The 16,677-nt window shown below is 40.6% G+C and overlaps 1 protein-coding gene across 1 annotated transcript in view; it reads left to right on the forward strand.

Annotated features, from left to right (window-relative positions):
• Window positions 1–11,181, forward strand: part of LOC133452398 (solute carrier organic anion transporter family member 5A1-like) — a 57,842-nt gene extending 46,661 nt beyond the window's left edge. The window contains exons 6-9 of the mRNA XM_061731671.1: window positions 4,245–4,404; window positions 6,288–6,532; window positions 8,120–8,184; window positions 9,710–11,181. Coding sequence (XP_061587655.1) covers window positions 4,245–4,404; window positions 6,288–6,532; window positions 8,120–8,184; window positions 9,710–10,224 — 985 coding nt within the window. The 3' untranslated portion in view covers window positions 10,225–11,181. The remainder of the gene's footprint in view (window positions 1–4,244; window positions 4,405–6,287; window positions 6,533–8,119; window positions 8,185–9,709) is intronic.
• The last annotated feature ends 5,496 nt before the right edge of the window (window positions 11,182–16,677 follow it).

Below are 16,677 nucleotides of genomic sequence, written 5' to 3' on the forward strand. Positions count from 1 at the left end.
AAAAATGCATTTTGATTACATTTCTAGCGAGAAATATATATTTTACTTTCATAATATTCACTCAGTGAATGTACATAATCACTCGTTGCAAAGATCTCGCCAGAATAAAGGCTGATTTATGGTTCTGCGTTAAATCGACGCAGAGCCTTCGGCTTCAGCTTTTAGCTCTCGGCTTCCTGATATGGTGTGACGTATGTGCAAACGTAACTACGCAGTCGCTTACGTACCCGAACGTAAAAAACGCAGTGACGTAGCAAGTGGTGTCCCAATCCCTAGGGAAGATTACAAAGCCCTACCCCTTGTGGCTTCTTTTTGAGGGTGAAGTGGTAGTGGGTGAGGGCTAGTGGTAGAAAGTAGGGGGTGTATTGGGATTGGCCCAAAGATTGTATGGCGGCCTTTCATTTGTCTTCCAGCCGCCTTTCAGCCTAATCCTGCCTAATTCAGAGGAGACCTGCAGTCTTGATGCGCTCCAATAAAACAATCACTGTCTGGCTTGTATCGAACAGAGATTTATTAAACTCTCGATCGTGCAGTGTCCATAAACAAAACATAAGTAAACTAAGGCCTATTCTGCTTGTAGCTTGTAAACGAAAATAAAGAGAGCGGTCCAAAAACAATACGGCTTTCCCCCGTCTCATCAGCTGCACCTTTCCCTCACTCCTCTATATATCATTTGCTGGGAGGAGAACCTCATCATATAAACATTTACGATTAAACTAAAATATAAACGTAGAGCCATTCATTATTTCACTGTCCATAACCTACAGTATTATTAAAAATAACAATATTCCAGTAAAATAGGCAGAAATGGCTCTAATAGATTGTATTTAGCCAAACTCATTTTACAATTCAAACAAGGTTTTCTTATTATTATATTATTGTTACCGTATAGACTCAAGAATACATCCATTCCAGATACAGAACACTCTCATTTAAGTTTACAACGTATTTATTTTTCCGCATTTCTCCCCGTCTTTTTCTTTTTCCACAACACATTGGATTTTCTTTTCCACGTCTATGTAGGAAAGTGGATCCAAAGATCTAGAGACTAAACTGGTTTAAAGACTCAACCAGAGGAAACTACTGAAAACGTGGAGATTAAGGATCTTTGTTCAAACATTTCATCTGGTTTTGGTCAACGAAAATGAAGACACATTTTAGCAGAGTTTTTATTTTGTAATCTACATTTTAGTCTGGTTTTTATTCCTCTACGATATTGCATTATATATTTATTTATCGTTATCGTCATATGGCAGGGATGAGAATGAGCAGACAGAAGTAAAAGATAAACAGATAGGAGGACTGAGTAGAAAAACACCCACGGAGAAAAAGGCAGAGAGTTATGAAAGAGGATGGAGAGAAAAACACGGCCTCTGTGACCACTGACTCATCATCTCAGTGCAGGAACAGCCTGCGTCTACCTCTCCTCCTCCTATGTCTAAAAATGTTACATCGATCCAAAGAAAACACTCACAGTAAAAATGATTAAATCATTCAGCAAAATAAAGTATAGGAATCGAATTTGTCCTGCTGATATTTGACTTTTAGTAGCAAACACAAACCTCTGACATCACAGACCCAGATGCCTTTAACTCCGCCCACTTTCACACCTTTGAAGAAGGTGTGTCTGAAGCGAAAACGCCGACCACTTCACCCTGCTGCTGTGAACAGAGCTTAAACTGTGTGGGTGGAAATGGAGCTTCTGTAGTGTATCCTTGTGGGATTCCATTGTAACCCGAACCGATCTGTCTGTTAAGCCCCGCCCTTCACACGACGAGCCAATGGTTGCTGAGCATCAGCTCCACAGGGAGCGTAACTGGGACATCTGTAGTTCTTCATCTGTGTTATGGTGTTTATGCCAAGTATACGTTAGCTGCTTTAGACATTAGAGCAGTGGTTCCCAACCTTTTTTCCTTGGAGCCCCCCCTACTTGTGTCTCAGACCAGCCGGGCCCCCCGACCCGTACGTACTAGCACCAATAGAGTAAAGTGATTCGTTAAAAATCTTTAATTGAAAAAAATTAACATTTATTGTGTTTTTTTGATACATTTCTCTTTGGTTTACCCTGTATAGATATGACTTTTTTTTTCTCACCTTCATTTTTTGTCACCAATGTATAAAATACGAAGAAAAACATAAAATAATTTCTGAAAAATGTGTCTTTTAATATGAGAGCAAAATTTTTCAACATTTTTCCTTCAACAACCTGTCAGAGTAGTAGTATGAATAAATAAAATACTAAGTGGGTTTATACAGACTTGGATTACAGTATTCCATTAGGTGTGTTATTATGATTTTTTTATTTATTTAACATTTATTTAACATGCGCAAATATAATTTTTACAACTGCATAATTTCAAAGCAGACAAAGATTCGCGCCCCCCCAGAGATCTCTGGCGCCCCCCAGGGGGGCCCGGACCCCAGGTTGGGAGACACTGCATTAGAGGACGGCCATCTGAGTTTATTTGATTTGATTTCCTAAATCAAAACAAAACAGCTAAACGTGTATTTTGATTTAAGCTGGAAATCGTTAGGAGTCCTGGTGTCGACCGGCCTGACCTATTTTACATTAGAGTACATTGAAAAAAACTCTTAATCTGAAAATCCTTAAAGCCATAATGAGGTCTAGCTATTGTGTTTCCTTTTATAATGTAACTTTTATATATTCAAATTTAAAACACGACATGTTCTCAGAAGGGTGATGTTGCATAAAGTGTTAGATGTTACTTGTTGTTCCTCAATGCGTCGTTTTTACCGTACAGTTTGTTCAGTGTCTGTGTGTGATGCATTCAGGGGTGTTTCCAGCCGCCCTGGGGGCCCTGGGCAGGAGAGACCATGGGGCCCCCCAGAATCATGATGAATGAAGTCCAGGATCACTAACTAAATCAGTGCAGGATAACAGATAATGAGGCAGAAAACAGAGGAAGCGATTACTCGGCAGCCGTGGAGAGCGTCCAAGGACAGCAGGAGAGAGGATCTTTGGACGTCTGCCGTTTCGGGTTGTTTTCGTTTCCATCCATCCGTCCGTCAGCCTGTCCTGTTTTCTGTCTTTTTGGTTTCTCTCACACTACAGTGCTCCATCCTAATGTTCTCCTCTATTCTTTCATTTTTGCTCTTTCCCTCTACCTGGTCTTAACCTTCTCCGTGTCTTTCGCTTCTGGCTGTTTCTGCTTCTTTTTGATTATTTGTTGTCAACAAATTGGTCCAACTTGGTCCAGTCTCTCCATCTATGACCCCTGCGAGCAGTACTCGAGATGAGAGGTGGTGAGGGGGGATGAGGGGGGATGGCATCCCCCCTGAAATGAACACGGTCCAAATCATCCCCCCTGTAAAACTGCCATCCCTTCTTTCCATCCCTTATGTCATTTCATCAATGAATGTGGTTTTACTGCTATTTCAACATTTAGAGTCATCACCAGAAAAATAACACCAGAAAAATAACTTATTTGACAATTTTCACCTGTTTCAAGTAAATTTTCACTTGAAATAAGTAGGAAAATCTGCCAGTGGGACAAGATTTATCTTCTTATTACAAGCAAAAAAATTGTTGTTTTTTTCCAGTGATGAGTCTTGTTTTAAGTGTAGATTTCTTTGTAGATTTCTTTACTAAATTGAGACATTTTAACTAGAAATAAGACAAATATTCTTGTTAAGATTGTGAGTTTTTGCAGTGATCCATGTTACTTATCCTGTGAAGGACAGAGTCATATTGATAAGTTCAGAAAAGTGTTTTTTATTTTTGTGTTTTGATGTATTTGAAGGAAGGAAGGAAGGAAGGAAGGAAGGAAGGAAGGAAGGAAGGAAGGAAGGAAGGAAGGAAGGAAGGAAGGAAGGAAGGAAGGAAGGAAGGAAGGAAGGAAGGAAGGAAGGAAGGAAGGAAGGAAGGAAGGAAGGAAGGAAGGAAGGAAGGAAGGAAGGAAGGAAGGAAGGAAGGAAACAAGGAAGGAAGGGAGAAAAGAGGAAGGGAAGAAGGAAGGAGAGAGCAGGCAAAAAGAAGGAAGATCTGATACGGACGTCACATCAGCTCAACCAAACAGGCCAGGAACGTCCTGTCCAGTCCAGCGTGGAGGGAGTTCATGGTTTCAGCATTCACTCCGCCCGTCGATCGTGCTGCTCAGTCCGGTGTTCTGTCTTTGTAAACCTCCCTCTGTCGTGGTGGGGGATCCAGGGTCATGGGGGGGGTTTGGGGTGTAGTCACCTGCGTCCGTGGTTTTTAAATAACGTGTCTCTTCTTCTCCCACCAGGCCGACTCTCACCATGACCCAGAGGAACCTGACCGGAGGCTGTAACGTCAACTGCGGCTGCAAAATCCACGAGTACGCTCCGGTGTGCGGCTCTGACGGCATCACGTACTTCAACCCCTGCCTGGCCGGCTGCAGCAGCGTGGCCAACGACAGCAGCGGGGTAACAACCCCACACCTCGGTTTTGTTCTTTTGAAACGTGTCTTTATTAGATTTTCCACATAATACACAACAATACAGAAACCCCATTTGGCAGCACAACGCAAAAACACACAACCAAAAACAAGACAGGGCAAGGACATTAAAAAGAAAAGAAACACATTAACAAAATGAAAACAAGCTCGTAACAGAAATCATAATAACAACAACAAATTAAATAGAAAAAATAAATACATACAGGACTGTTTCAGAAAATTAGAATATTGTGATTTTCTGTAATGCAATTACAAAACAAAAATGTCATACATTCTGGATTCATTACAAATCAACAGCTTAAGAAAACTCAAATATCCTATCTCAAAAAATTAGAATATTCTGGGAATCTTAATCTTAAAATGTAAGCCATAATCAGCAATATTAAAATAATAAAAGGCTTGCAATATTTCAGTTGATTTGTAATGAATCCAGAATGTATGACATTTTTGTTTTTTTAATTGCATTACAGAAAATAAAGAACTTTATCACAATATTCAAATTTTCTCAGACAGTCCTGTAAAATAAAAATACGAGGCATAATTAAAATGTAAGTATTTATATAAAGTATAAATTATCTCCACAATGCCTCTTCAGGTCACCTCACCGTATATTCATGCTCACAACGCCTCATCAATATCACCATTTTTAAGAAAAAGCTAAGAACTTTCCCCAAATTGTCATCAAATTCAAAGGGCTTTTTCTTGACACAGTAGGTGAGTTTTTCTAGAGTCAGGCATGATGTTAGATGAAGGTTGGACCCTTAACACTTTTCCAGCACAAGACTATTGATCGTCTAGCTTGTAGTAAGCATAGGTCAACCATTTTTTTCCTTATTGGACAAAGCGCAATTGTCCGGGTAGAAACTCATAACACACAATTTAGGGCTTAGAGGAAGCGGGGTGGAAATAATTTGTGAGATATATTGCGTCACCATCCTCCAAAACGTTTGATTTCTTTACATTCCCATAGACTGTGATATAAAGTACCTTGATAATCATTGCATTTATAGCAGAGCTCAGGGATATTAGGATCAAATCTATTTAATTTTACAGGAGTGATGTATAGAGGGTCTGCATTGACGTCACTTCCCCCCTGGACCAGCCCCCTCACTCACTGAGTGGTAAAACATCAGCAAAAACAGCTGCAACTAGTGGAGAAGACGGGATAACAGCCGATTATCGGCTTAAATTAAAGGCAGTTGGACTTGACAGTGACCTGTACAGTTACCCCAAGAACCAGTGGTCCATGGACATTAATATTTGGCCTCGAATCCAGTTTCTTGATATTAATATGTACTTAATTTCTACGCCGGGGAAATACACGAAGCAAAGCTTGAAGGCTTACAAAAGTCTTGACACTTGGTCCGACTTCAAGGCAGGATTTGTTGGTGAAATTAAAGTGATGAGGACACCGAACTTTATGATTTGACCGTTTAACGTTAGCTACCCAAAAATCCAACATTACCTGATTAAAAATGGGAACCACAAATCCACGTTTCGGTGTCTGGAATCCAGTTGTTTCTGTGAATTGCAGCGATCTATTTGTCTCTCTTAAGCTTATTTTTCGGCAGTCTGTAAAATGATAACTCAGATTTCTTACTAAATCTATGAGTACAGTCGATCGCACAACAGCTCTTTCCCATTTTAGATGTTTTCCAGTTGCTCAAACTGAAAGTTTACGCTGCCACTCAGCTGTGAAGTTGCATCTGTGACGTCATGATCATTCCCTTTATACCGAGACCTTGTTAATGTTTGAGCAGCCAAGCTTCCCACAGTGAGGAAACCAAACGGTTGTTCAATGATTGCATTCTTACTCATTTATCAATAATCAATACTCCGTCTGCCCTCCAGACCCGGAACTACTCGGACTGCGCCTGCGTCCAGAGCCGGCAGGTCATCACGCCGTCGTCCGGCGGCCAGGGCAGCAACCAGCTGCAGCTGGTCATCGTCAAGACCTACCTGAACGAGAACGGCTACGCCGTGGCGGGGAAGTGCGACCGCACCTGCAGCACCCTCATCCCCTTCCTCATCTTCCTCTTCATCGTCACGCTCATCACCGCCTGCGCGCAGCCCTCCGCCATCATCGTCACGCTCAGGTACGAGGGCCGGGGGGGTCGCCAGGGAGGGCTGGGATTGGCTGGTGGCGGGCCGCGTTGAGGAAGTTAGTCGTACTTTTATAAACATGGTAGAAAAAAAAAAGAATATACAGAACTCTCTCAGAAAATTAAAATATTGTGATAAAGTTCTTTATTTTCTGTAATGCAATTAAAAAAACAAAAATGTCATACATTCTGGATTCATTACAAATCAACTGAAATATTGCAAGCCTTTTATTATTTTATTGCTGATTATGGCTTATAGTTTAAGATTAAGATTCCCAGAATTTCTAATATTCTAATTTTTTGAGATAGGATATTTGAGTTTTCTTAAACTCTAAGCCATAATCAGCAATATTAAAATAATAAAAGGCTTGCAATATTTCAGTTGATTTGTAATGAATCCAAAATGTATGACATTTTTGCATTACAGAAAATAAAGGACTTTATCACAATATTCTTCTTTTCTGAGACAGTCCTGTAAAGATAAAACAAGATATAAAACAGAATATCAGAATAAAAATTAAAAAGTCAGGAAATGTTTTAAGAAGACGTTTAAAAAAAAAAAGAGGCTCCCTGACTTTGACTTTCTGATTTCTTTTCGGGGTTTTTCCAACGAAAGCTTTGGTGCCTCAGGTGTCACGGTGCACCTTTAAAACAGTTAAAGGTTTTCTGCTTCAAGCCCATAAATGTCATCACCACCTTGATGAAATAAAAAGTTTGTCTGGCAGAACAAACGATCTGCAGGATCTCACCTTTGCTATTTTACTATAATAAATCATATTCCACTACAAAACTCCTCAAATCACATCTCAATTCGAGTCACCATCTCTGAAAAAATGCAATCTTTACGTCGGGGAGATCGTAAAAATCTGATTGTGTTGGCTCTGAATTTTCTGCAGAGCCGTCAATCATCTACAACAGCCGGTTGATTCCCAGGGTGTCGTCCAACAGCTCCAGAAACAGCTTTATATATATATATATATATATATATATATATATATATATATATATATATATATATATATATATATATATATATATATATATATATATATATATATATACGAAAGGAACCATAACATTTAGTGAGATAATCATCCAATACATCATGTTTTACAGCTTCTGAGGAAAACCTTGATGGTACCAGTATGTCACAATGTGCATTCCTCCTTAAAAACCTCTTTAAAAACTCTAATAAACTATATCTTGGCATAATGCACCAGTTTTTCTGGTGGCCCCCTTTTGTTTGATAAGAAATTACTGGTATAATAGTGCAACATCAAAGATCTGATTTGAAGAGAGGTCCTCACTATGTGGATCCTAAGATTTTCTTTTAAAGTGTATTTTTTTGTCAGATGTATATTTTTTATTTATAATGTCCTCAGACTTCTGCATTTGCAGAAACCCATCACTGAGACTCTGGATATAACTTTTATTCATTTCTGTATGCAAACATGACGGCTGTATTTCACATGGAAACTTCATCAGGAGGTTTATTTATCCCATGAGCTTATGACCTCGCGTGACAAAAAGATGCTGTTCACTGAGATGCCTGCGGTTGATCTGATGTTTCTGCGTCTGCAGGTCTGTAGCGGAGCAGGAGAGGCCGTTTGCTCTGGGGATGCAGTTCGTTCTCCTCAGGACCCTCGGTGAGTAGAAACCAGACCTCAGCAGATCTACACGCAGGTTCAATCAAAGGGAGATAAAGGTGCCGACAATGAACGTTCTGTAATTTAACATCCCAGTTTCACATCGTACGGGAGGACCGTGTTTTTTGGACCATTAGGTAAATCCCCATAGATATTATAAGGTATTATAAGGAGCAATAAAGATAAAATTTCCAAAAGACAAGACGGGTCACGGTGAACTCTGCAGAAATCTGTAAAGGATGTAGTGACAGTGAAACCTTCAGGGTTTGAAGGTTTTACTCAAAAATCAGGAGAAATAATGGAAACAAGCTACGGTCTGATCTTTCTCCCGGGTTACTGTGTCTTTAACACCTAAACCACATTTATCTCAGAGCTTTGCATGTGGACTGAACGTGAAAACCAATGAGTTTATCAAAGTACCGTATTTTGCGGACCGTCAGGCGCAATATCAATGAACGGGTCTATTTCCATACATAAGGCACGTGATAAAATATATATAAAGCGAAAAAAAACAGTCTGGTGAGTCGAACTTTATCCAACTTATCCAACTATCACAATAACGATAATGTTTTGTAACTAAAACAGATAAATACTTTCACATTTTAAATCATTAATCTTCCACGAATCCACCAATAAAAAGTGGAGTAGGTAAGAGTCCTGTTCTCTGATTGGTTCATCGTTGCCAGCGATAGCAAACACCTGAAGTTAGTCTGAGGTTGAAAGAACGTTGTATTCCATCATTTGATTATAATTGATTATGATGCAGATTTGAAAACTGGGTTTAGCGTATTTTCCATACTATAAGTCGCGTTTCTTTTCATAGTTTGGCCGGGGGTGCGACTTATACTCTGGAGCGACTTATGTGTGAAATTATTAACACATTATTACCGGTTTATCATTTCATATGTTATTTTCACACAAACTGCAAGAGGGCGCTCTAGGAAGCGCTGCATCTTCTACCTCCGGAGTTAGCGGAGTTGTTTAAAAGTGACACAGAGGATGAAGATTTCATTGGATTTTAGTAATTTGTAGTGACACGGATGGTTTGGTAAACTTCTTAGCATGTTATTTATGCTATAGTTATCTGAATAACTCTTAATATTTTACGTTAACATACCAGGCACGTTCTCAGTTGCGTCATGTAACGTAAGCAAACCGTACAATTATTCAGCCTGTTGTTGCCTCAATTCTATTTTTATTTTAAATTGCTATTCAAGATGACATGTCTCTTTTTGGTTTTCTCATAATATTACGACTTTATTCTCGTAATTTTACGACTTTATTCTTATAATATTATGACTTTATTCTCGCAATATTACGACTTTATTCTCATAATATTACGACTTTATTCTCATAATATTACGACTTTATTCTCGCAACATTATGAGTTTATTCTCGTAATTTCCCTTTTTTTGTCTTAGTTTGGCCCTAATCCACAATAATTGAATTGAATAAAATAAAATTGAATAGAATTGAACTTGTGTGTGATTTAGTTTGACTTTTCTCTCCCGTCCCCCCTCCTCAGCCTACATCCCGACCCCCATCTACTTCGGCGCCGTCATCGACACCACCTGCATGCTGTGGCAGCAGGACTGCGGCGTCCACGGCTCCTGCTGGGAGTACGACGTCACCTCGCTGCGCTTCGTCTACTTCGGCCTGGCGGCCAGCCTCAAGTTCTTCGGCTTCCTCTTCATCTTCCTCACCTGGTACTCCATCAAGTACAAGGAGGAGCGGGTGGAGCGCTGGCTGAAGCGCCACCTGTCGCCCGCCGACACCGTGGGCAGCCTGGTGTGCCACCCGGGGGGCCACAAGGGCCACGCCCGCACCCGCTCCTGCCCCGTCAACATCCCCCGCACCGACCCCGCCGCCCTGGCGGCCGCCACCGGGGGGCTCAACCGCGGCGTCAGCACGCAGAGTTGCCCCGGCAACGAGCTGAAGGCCGCCACTCCTCCCCCTCCGGTGGGGGCGGGGGCCCCGGCGGCTGCAGGCCCCGCCCCCACGCCGGCCCAGTCCCTGGAACACGTCCCGGCCCGGGCCTGATCCTCCCCGCCGGCATCAGCCTCCTCCCATCCCATAATCCCCCCCCGGGTCGGACTCACCGGGCCGGACGCCGCTCAGAACCGGGACTCATCGGCGCGGCGGCGCCCGAGACTCTACACCCCCCCACCCCGACCTCCCGTCACCGCGGCAACACGTGCCTTCTGCCACCACAGTCCTCACATGTACAGAACCACCGGCTCGGATACCTCAGCCTCGCCCCCCCCCGATATCAGCATCGTCATATCACCATGAAACAAACAAAAACAGACAAAAAACAGACTAACCCCTGTGGAAATGTGATTTACTACGACGAGGCGCGAGGAACTGGGAGCCGACGGCGTTCGGCCTCCATCGGTCTCGCTCCTGTTAGTTGTTTTTTGGTTTTTAACTCTTTTTTTCAGGGTCAAACGTATGGAGCCAAATCAAGGCCAAAGGTTTTGCTAATTTGAAAATAAAATTTTAACGTGAAAATTATTTTTTAAGGGTTAATTTTTTTTTTTTTCAGTGTCAGATCTTTATTTCAGTTTCAAATCTTTTTTTCAGTTTCAGATCTTTTTTTTTTTGTTTAAGATCTTTTTTTTTCAGTTTCACTTCAACTGAGAGGGGCGTGGCATCATGAGTGACAGCAGAACAGAGAAGGCGGGGGACGTTCCTCAGTCATGTTGCCTTCAGGAAACGTAGGTTGCAGAAGTTATCAGTAGAAGTATGATTCGTGATTGGCAGTGGAAAAAACTGATATTAGTGACACATTTCTGTTTAAAAAGCTGTTTTAGACCATACTTGGCAATAAACTATGCCAGACTGTACAGTTCAACAGCCAAACTTTAAAGTTTGACATTTCCCACTTCCACATACTACCGTGAACGCATCGCAGTATCGTTTGAGATGGCGGAGCGGATGCCAAACATGAGGAACGTCCCCCGCCTTCTCTGTTATGCTGTCACTCATGATGCCACGCCCCCCATGCCAGATCGGGGCCAAAAGATCGAAAGTGAAAAAAAAATTGAAACTGGAAAAAAAAAGATGTGAAACTGAAAAAAAAAGTTCTGAAAGTGAAAAAAAGATCTGATACTGAAAAAAAAAATTGAAACTGTAAAAAAAGAATTTTCAGGTTCAAATTTTATTTTCAAATTAGCAAAACTTTTGGCCCTGATTTGGCTCCATACAAACACACTTGAAAACAACCCAACTGGACGACGGGTCGCCGGGTTCGGCGGCTCGGCCCCGACACGACGACAGGTACTAGGACCCGCTGGACGTGGGATTGTCTCGCGTTCGCCAGCTCCGTGCAGCGCATCCATACATCTGAGCTTTGCCCACCCCCCCCCCCTTTGACCGGCAGCCAGATAAGTGGCTTAAACGGACCTGAACAGGATCAGTGTTTCCCTCATCTCCACATTCCCCGGCCAGATCTGGAAAAACACGTAGGAGACTGGGGGAGCGTTCTGATTGGACGGCATCGTCCGTCCCGCTGGCTTGAAGCGTTTCCGAGGACGTGTGGAACGTTTTCAGGAAGCTCCGGATCGATGACGACTTTTCACAGTGTGAAAAGACCTTGAAAAACGAAAGAGTGCAGACTTTTTTCAGCGTCGTCACCCGACAAGAGAGAAGTAGACGAGCTGAAACCAGCGCAGAAAACCTTTGTTTTTTGCTCTCAGTTTATCCCCAGAAGAAACATTTAGACTGAGCTAGCGAATGCTGATTGTTCGGCAGCCCATAATTCCATAAACGTGTTGCCTTTTGGCGCTTTAGACTCGGTAGTTGAGGCAGGTCTTGTGCAGATTTTTTTATGATGTTTAAAAACAGACCAAAAAAAAAATGGATAAATAAATCTATGCTTAATGAAGTAATTTTGTATTACAGCCACACTGAGCAAAAAAATGAAGCTAAGATTACAAGGATAGAACTGTAATTTTATGAGGTAAAAGTCTCAAGAAAATACATTTAAAAAAAAAGCATTAAAGGTAGGGTAAGCAATTTCCAGATTTGCGGATATTTGAAACAAAACATGAAGAGCTAGCTACTCCATCTCTCCCTCCAAGGCTCCTGAAGAAAAACAGTTTCTGGTGAATTTGCTGGAGTTTGTTAAGGTCTGGAGGGCAGGCTACCCCCCCCACTGTTTGTTTCCACTTCATGGCATCTGTTTATAAAATCCTTATTTTATAGTGTTTTTGTGAGATGGGCAGTGAGCGAATGCTGGCGAGATATTTGCTGAATTTGACATAAATTGTCCGGGCTTGGTAATCACGTAGAATCACTTACCCTCCCTTTAAAAGGTCCAACAAGTATCTGTTTTCTCTGAAATAACAACCTGTCAACATTTAAGGCGTTTTCTAGAGCCGGTCAGCTGGTGAAGGTTAGTTCTGGATGTTTTGTTTTCTCCGTTTGAGTTTGGTTAACAGTAATCCGATCACATGACGGACAGGTAATTGTTTATTTCTCAACCTCGGCTTTTGTGTTTCCTCTGTTCGTTAGCGGCAATACACAACAATGAACTTCATCAAACGTGGTGCAGAGTTGCATCATGGTTAAATTACAGTTTTACTGCAGATCAACAGTATTTTCAATGTAAGAGCCTTGACAGGAAGGGGGGGTTGAGGTTCAGGGTGAGTCTGGTTGGGGTCGTCAGCCGCTGAGGACCCCTGCTGGCCACACGAGGAACAGCAGCTTCCACGTCACTCAAACTGTCGTTTGGGCCTAAATAGTTCAACGGAGCCAAATTAGTGGGTTTTTTCTGTTTGTAATCGAAAACCAAATATTCCCACGTGTCATTCGTTTTTCAAAATAAAACCAGAAGTGAGAAAATGAAAAACAAGCAGGTTCAGAGAGCCAGAAGAAACCGTCTCTGCCTTTACTGCGAGGGCTTGTAAAACAAACGTAATGGCCGGACTTGAGGATCATTTAGAGAAAATAGGACAGATTTTTGCATTACGTTAACGTAACGTCAAATAATAATAATAATAATAATAATAATAATAATAATAATAATAATAATAAATAAAAGAAAAACATACCTGGAAAATGACACTTATTGTCTCCGTGGTCGTGTCATCTGTACCTCTTATTGGAGCGGAAGAGCACATAAATATCCATTTTCCAACTTTGCTTAATAATCTTCTGGTAAAGCTCGGCAACTTTCATTATTCATTTGAGCATAAAATCTGAAAAAACGAGTCGTTATCCGCTTTTTCATTTTAGTTGGTTTTATTTTGAAAAACGAATGATACACAGATTTCTCACACTCTTGGAAATAAAAAAATAAAAAAGCAGCAAAAATAGAGAAAAAATTATTACATTTTTCACCATTGTTGCTCCTGAGTCAGGAAAAACCAGACCAGCTTTTAGAGAAAAAAACATTTAATATGAATAAAAAAAAATATTTCTGTTCATAAACCCGCAGAAAATATTCTGTAATTTTAGTGAAAAGACTAAATAAATCTGCAAGGAAGCGACTTCATTTATTGGATGAGAAGAGTAGATGGAGGAGGAAAAATTGCCTTTGTACCTGAATCTGGTGGTTTTTTTTAATCTGCCACCTTTCATTGAACGAGTGATCTGTTCCAGCTGTATATATATATATATATATATATATATATATATATATATATATGTATATGTGTGTATGTATGTATGTATGTATGTATGTGTGTGTGTATGTATGTATATATATACATATATATATATATGTGTGTATATACATATATATATATATATATACATATATATGTATATATATATATATATATATATATATATATATATATGTATATATATATATATATATATATATATGTATATGTGTGTATGTATGTATGTATGTGTGTGTGTATGTATGTATATATATACATATATATATATATGTGTGTATATACATATATATATATATATACATATATATGTATATATATATATATATATATATATATATATATATATATATATATATACACACACACACATGTGGGGAAGCGGCTTCTCAATCTTTTTTTAAGCTTTTAAAATGATGAAAACTAATTTCTGACATCCCATCATTCACTAATATTAGTGGAAAAAACAAACAACCTACGTATCCCTTAAAAAGTGGCATTTGCCCTTTTATTCCTGAGTAGTCCTGAGTTTCTGCATCAGGCTGGCACGTGGGCCGTCAGAGACTCGTCCACAGACTCGGCCGGATCTTGTCCAGGTCTCAGAGGCCGAGTGGAGACAGAAGTAGCTGCTGCTCCGGGTCCGGCTCTGGTCTGACTACAGGCTTGTATGTTGGGACGAACCGTTAAAGGAATCTCTTTATACCCCTTTTCCACCAAACCGGTCCCAGTGCTGGTTCTGGTTCACAACTGGTTCAACTTGGAACCAGCTGAGAACCGGTTTGTTTTTCCACAGCTCGGGTGCTGAGGAGAGCCACGTCATTACTTTGCTGCGTTTGCATTGACGTGAAAGTTGAAGCAAGGCTCTAATACGGACTTGGACCCTCCGTGGACACATCTCTAAAATACTTTTAGTTCTCTCCTTCTCCTCCCATGATGCTTTGCTGCATCCAGATTCATTCTTATTTGAAAATGTCTCCGTCTCCCAGTCTTGCTATTGCCGTTGGTCTTAAACCCCCCCCCCCTCCGTTTACGTAAGCGGTTCTTTCCTCTGGTCCAGCAAAGAGTTGGTGCTACCCTGGAACCAGTTCTTTGTCAGTGGAAACAGAAAAAGGGGTATCAGAACCAGCCCTGGAACCGGTTTGGTGGAAAAGGGGTAATAGTGGGTTAAAAAGTGGTAATAGTGGGTTAATACCAGTAAATGACCGTCAGTTTGGGTCGTAGGTCGAAGGTCACAGATCAGTCATGGGCGTGACTGCGTCACACTGAGCCCCAGAAGAAACAAGGCTCCGTAGCTGTTAGTAGTATTATATATAAATACTGTAGAAATACTATTTTACGTAAGAGTTAGAGCCAGGTTTTGTTTTATATTACGAGCGCCCCCTTCTCGCGGTCGCTCGCGAAACGCTTCTCCAGCTGCGGACATCTCGCGAGAAGACCGCAGCATCGTTTACCTCCCGAATCTGTGCTCCCCCAGGCAGTAGGTTAGCAGTTCACCTTTTATTTCTTTTTTTAATCAATATTGTATTTATTTTGACTGTGTTTTTGACTGAAAAGCCGCACTGATGAGAGGCAAAATGTAGATTTGTGGACACACTGTTTACAGTTGGTTTGGATATTTGACTTCTGTCAATAAAAATGTGAAAAAAGAATAAAACAGTGTTACAGAAACTGCAGGTTTGTGGGTTTAATCATGTGTTTTTTGTTTTGTTTTGCAACAAATGTTCCTCCCCGGCAGTTTATGTTTGTTACATTAGAGGAGAACAGAGGTGTCAAAAGTATTCACATTCATTACTCAGGTAGAAGTATAGATACTAGAGTTTAAAAATACTCCTGTAGAAGTTGAAGTATCAAATCAAGTTTTTCACTCAAGTAAAAGTATAAAAGAACTGGTTTCAAAACTACTTAAAGTATAAAAGTAAAAGTAATGTAAGGGGGAAAAAGCCATTAAGGACAAAAGCCATTGAAAATGAATGCATCTTAGTATAATGTAAATATATTAAAGAACCATATATGTGTTCTATTGAGCATTAACATGTGTTTCAGAGAGCAGCAGATATGATGACTAGTTGCCTATAAGTATTGTAATGGTGCAAAAAGTCAAACTTCAGAGGCATGTTATCATTTATCCTAACCTTTATTGGAATGTACATCCAAGTTTAGTTGCAGGAATCTGAGGGAACGGATGTAAGAACAAAACTGGACAAGAACATCTGAAACAACCACAACCAAATTCACTCTATCCGGATGGAGCAATTTAACTGGATAGTTTTTTTTTAAAGGCCGAAATGAAACAAATGTAACAAGGCTGTTTTTAAAATGTAAGGAGTAAAAAGTACAGATAATTGCGTGAAAATGTAAGGAGTAAAAGTAAAAAGTCGTCTGAAAAATAATTACTCCAGTGAAGTATAGATAACCAAAATTTCTACTTAAGTAAGGTAACAAAGTATTTGTACTTCGATACTTGACACCTCTGGAACCAGCTTTCTGTTTCCACTGACAAAGAACTGGCTCCGGGCCAGAAGAACCGGTTCCAAGGTAGCACCAACTCTTACCTTGTTGTTGCTTCAACTTTCACGCGAATGCAGCGATGTTACTCACGTAATGACATGGCTCCCCTTAGCACACGAGCTGTGGAAAAACAAACTGGTTCTCGGCTGGTTCCTAGTTGAACGAGTTGTGAACCAGAACCAGTTCTGGAGCCCTGGAGCAGGACACTGGTCCAGGGTTTGATTCTGAGCAGTTCTGGGTCGGTTGTGGGTCGTTATCCCGTCGTGTCTCCTGGTACAGATGTTTAACGAGGTGTCACTGTTTCTGAGCTTTGATTTTTAGAAACTAAACCAGCTACAGGACTGTCTCAGAAAATTTG

This window comes from Cololabis saira, chromosome 10, assembly GCF_033807715.1.
Source record: "Cololabis saira isolate AMF1-May2022 chromosome 10, fColSai1.1, whole genome shotgun sequence".
Lineage (NCBI taxonomy): Eukaryota > Metazoa > Chordata > Actinopteri > Beloniformes > Belonidae > Cololabis > Cololabis saira.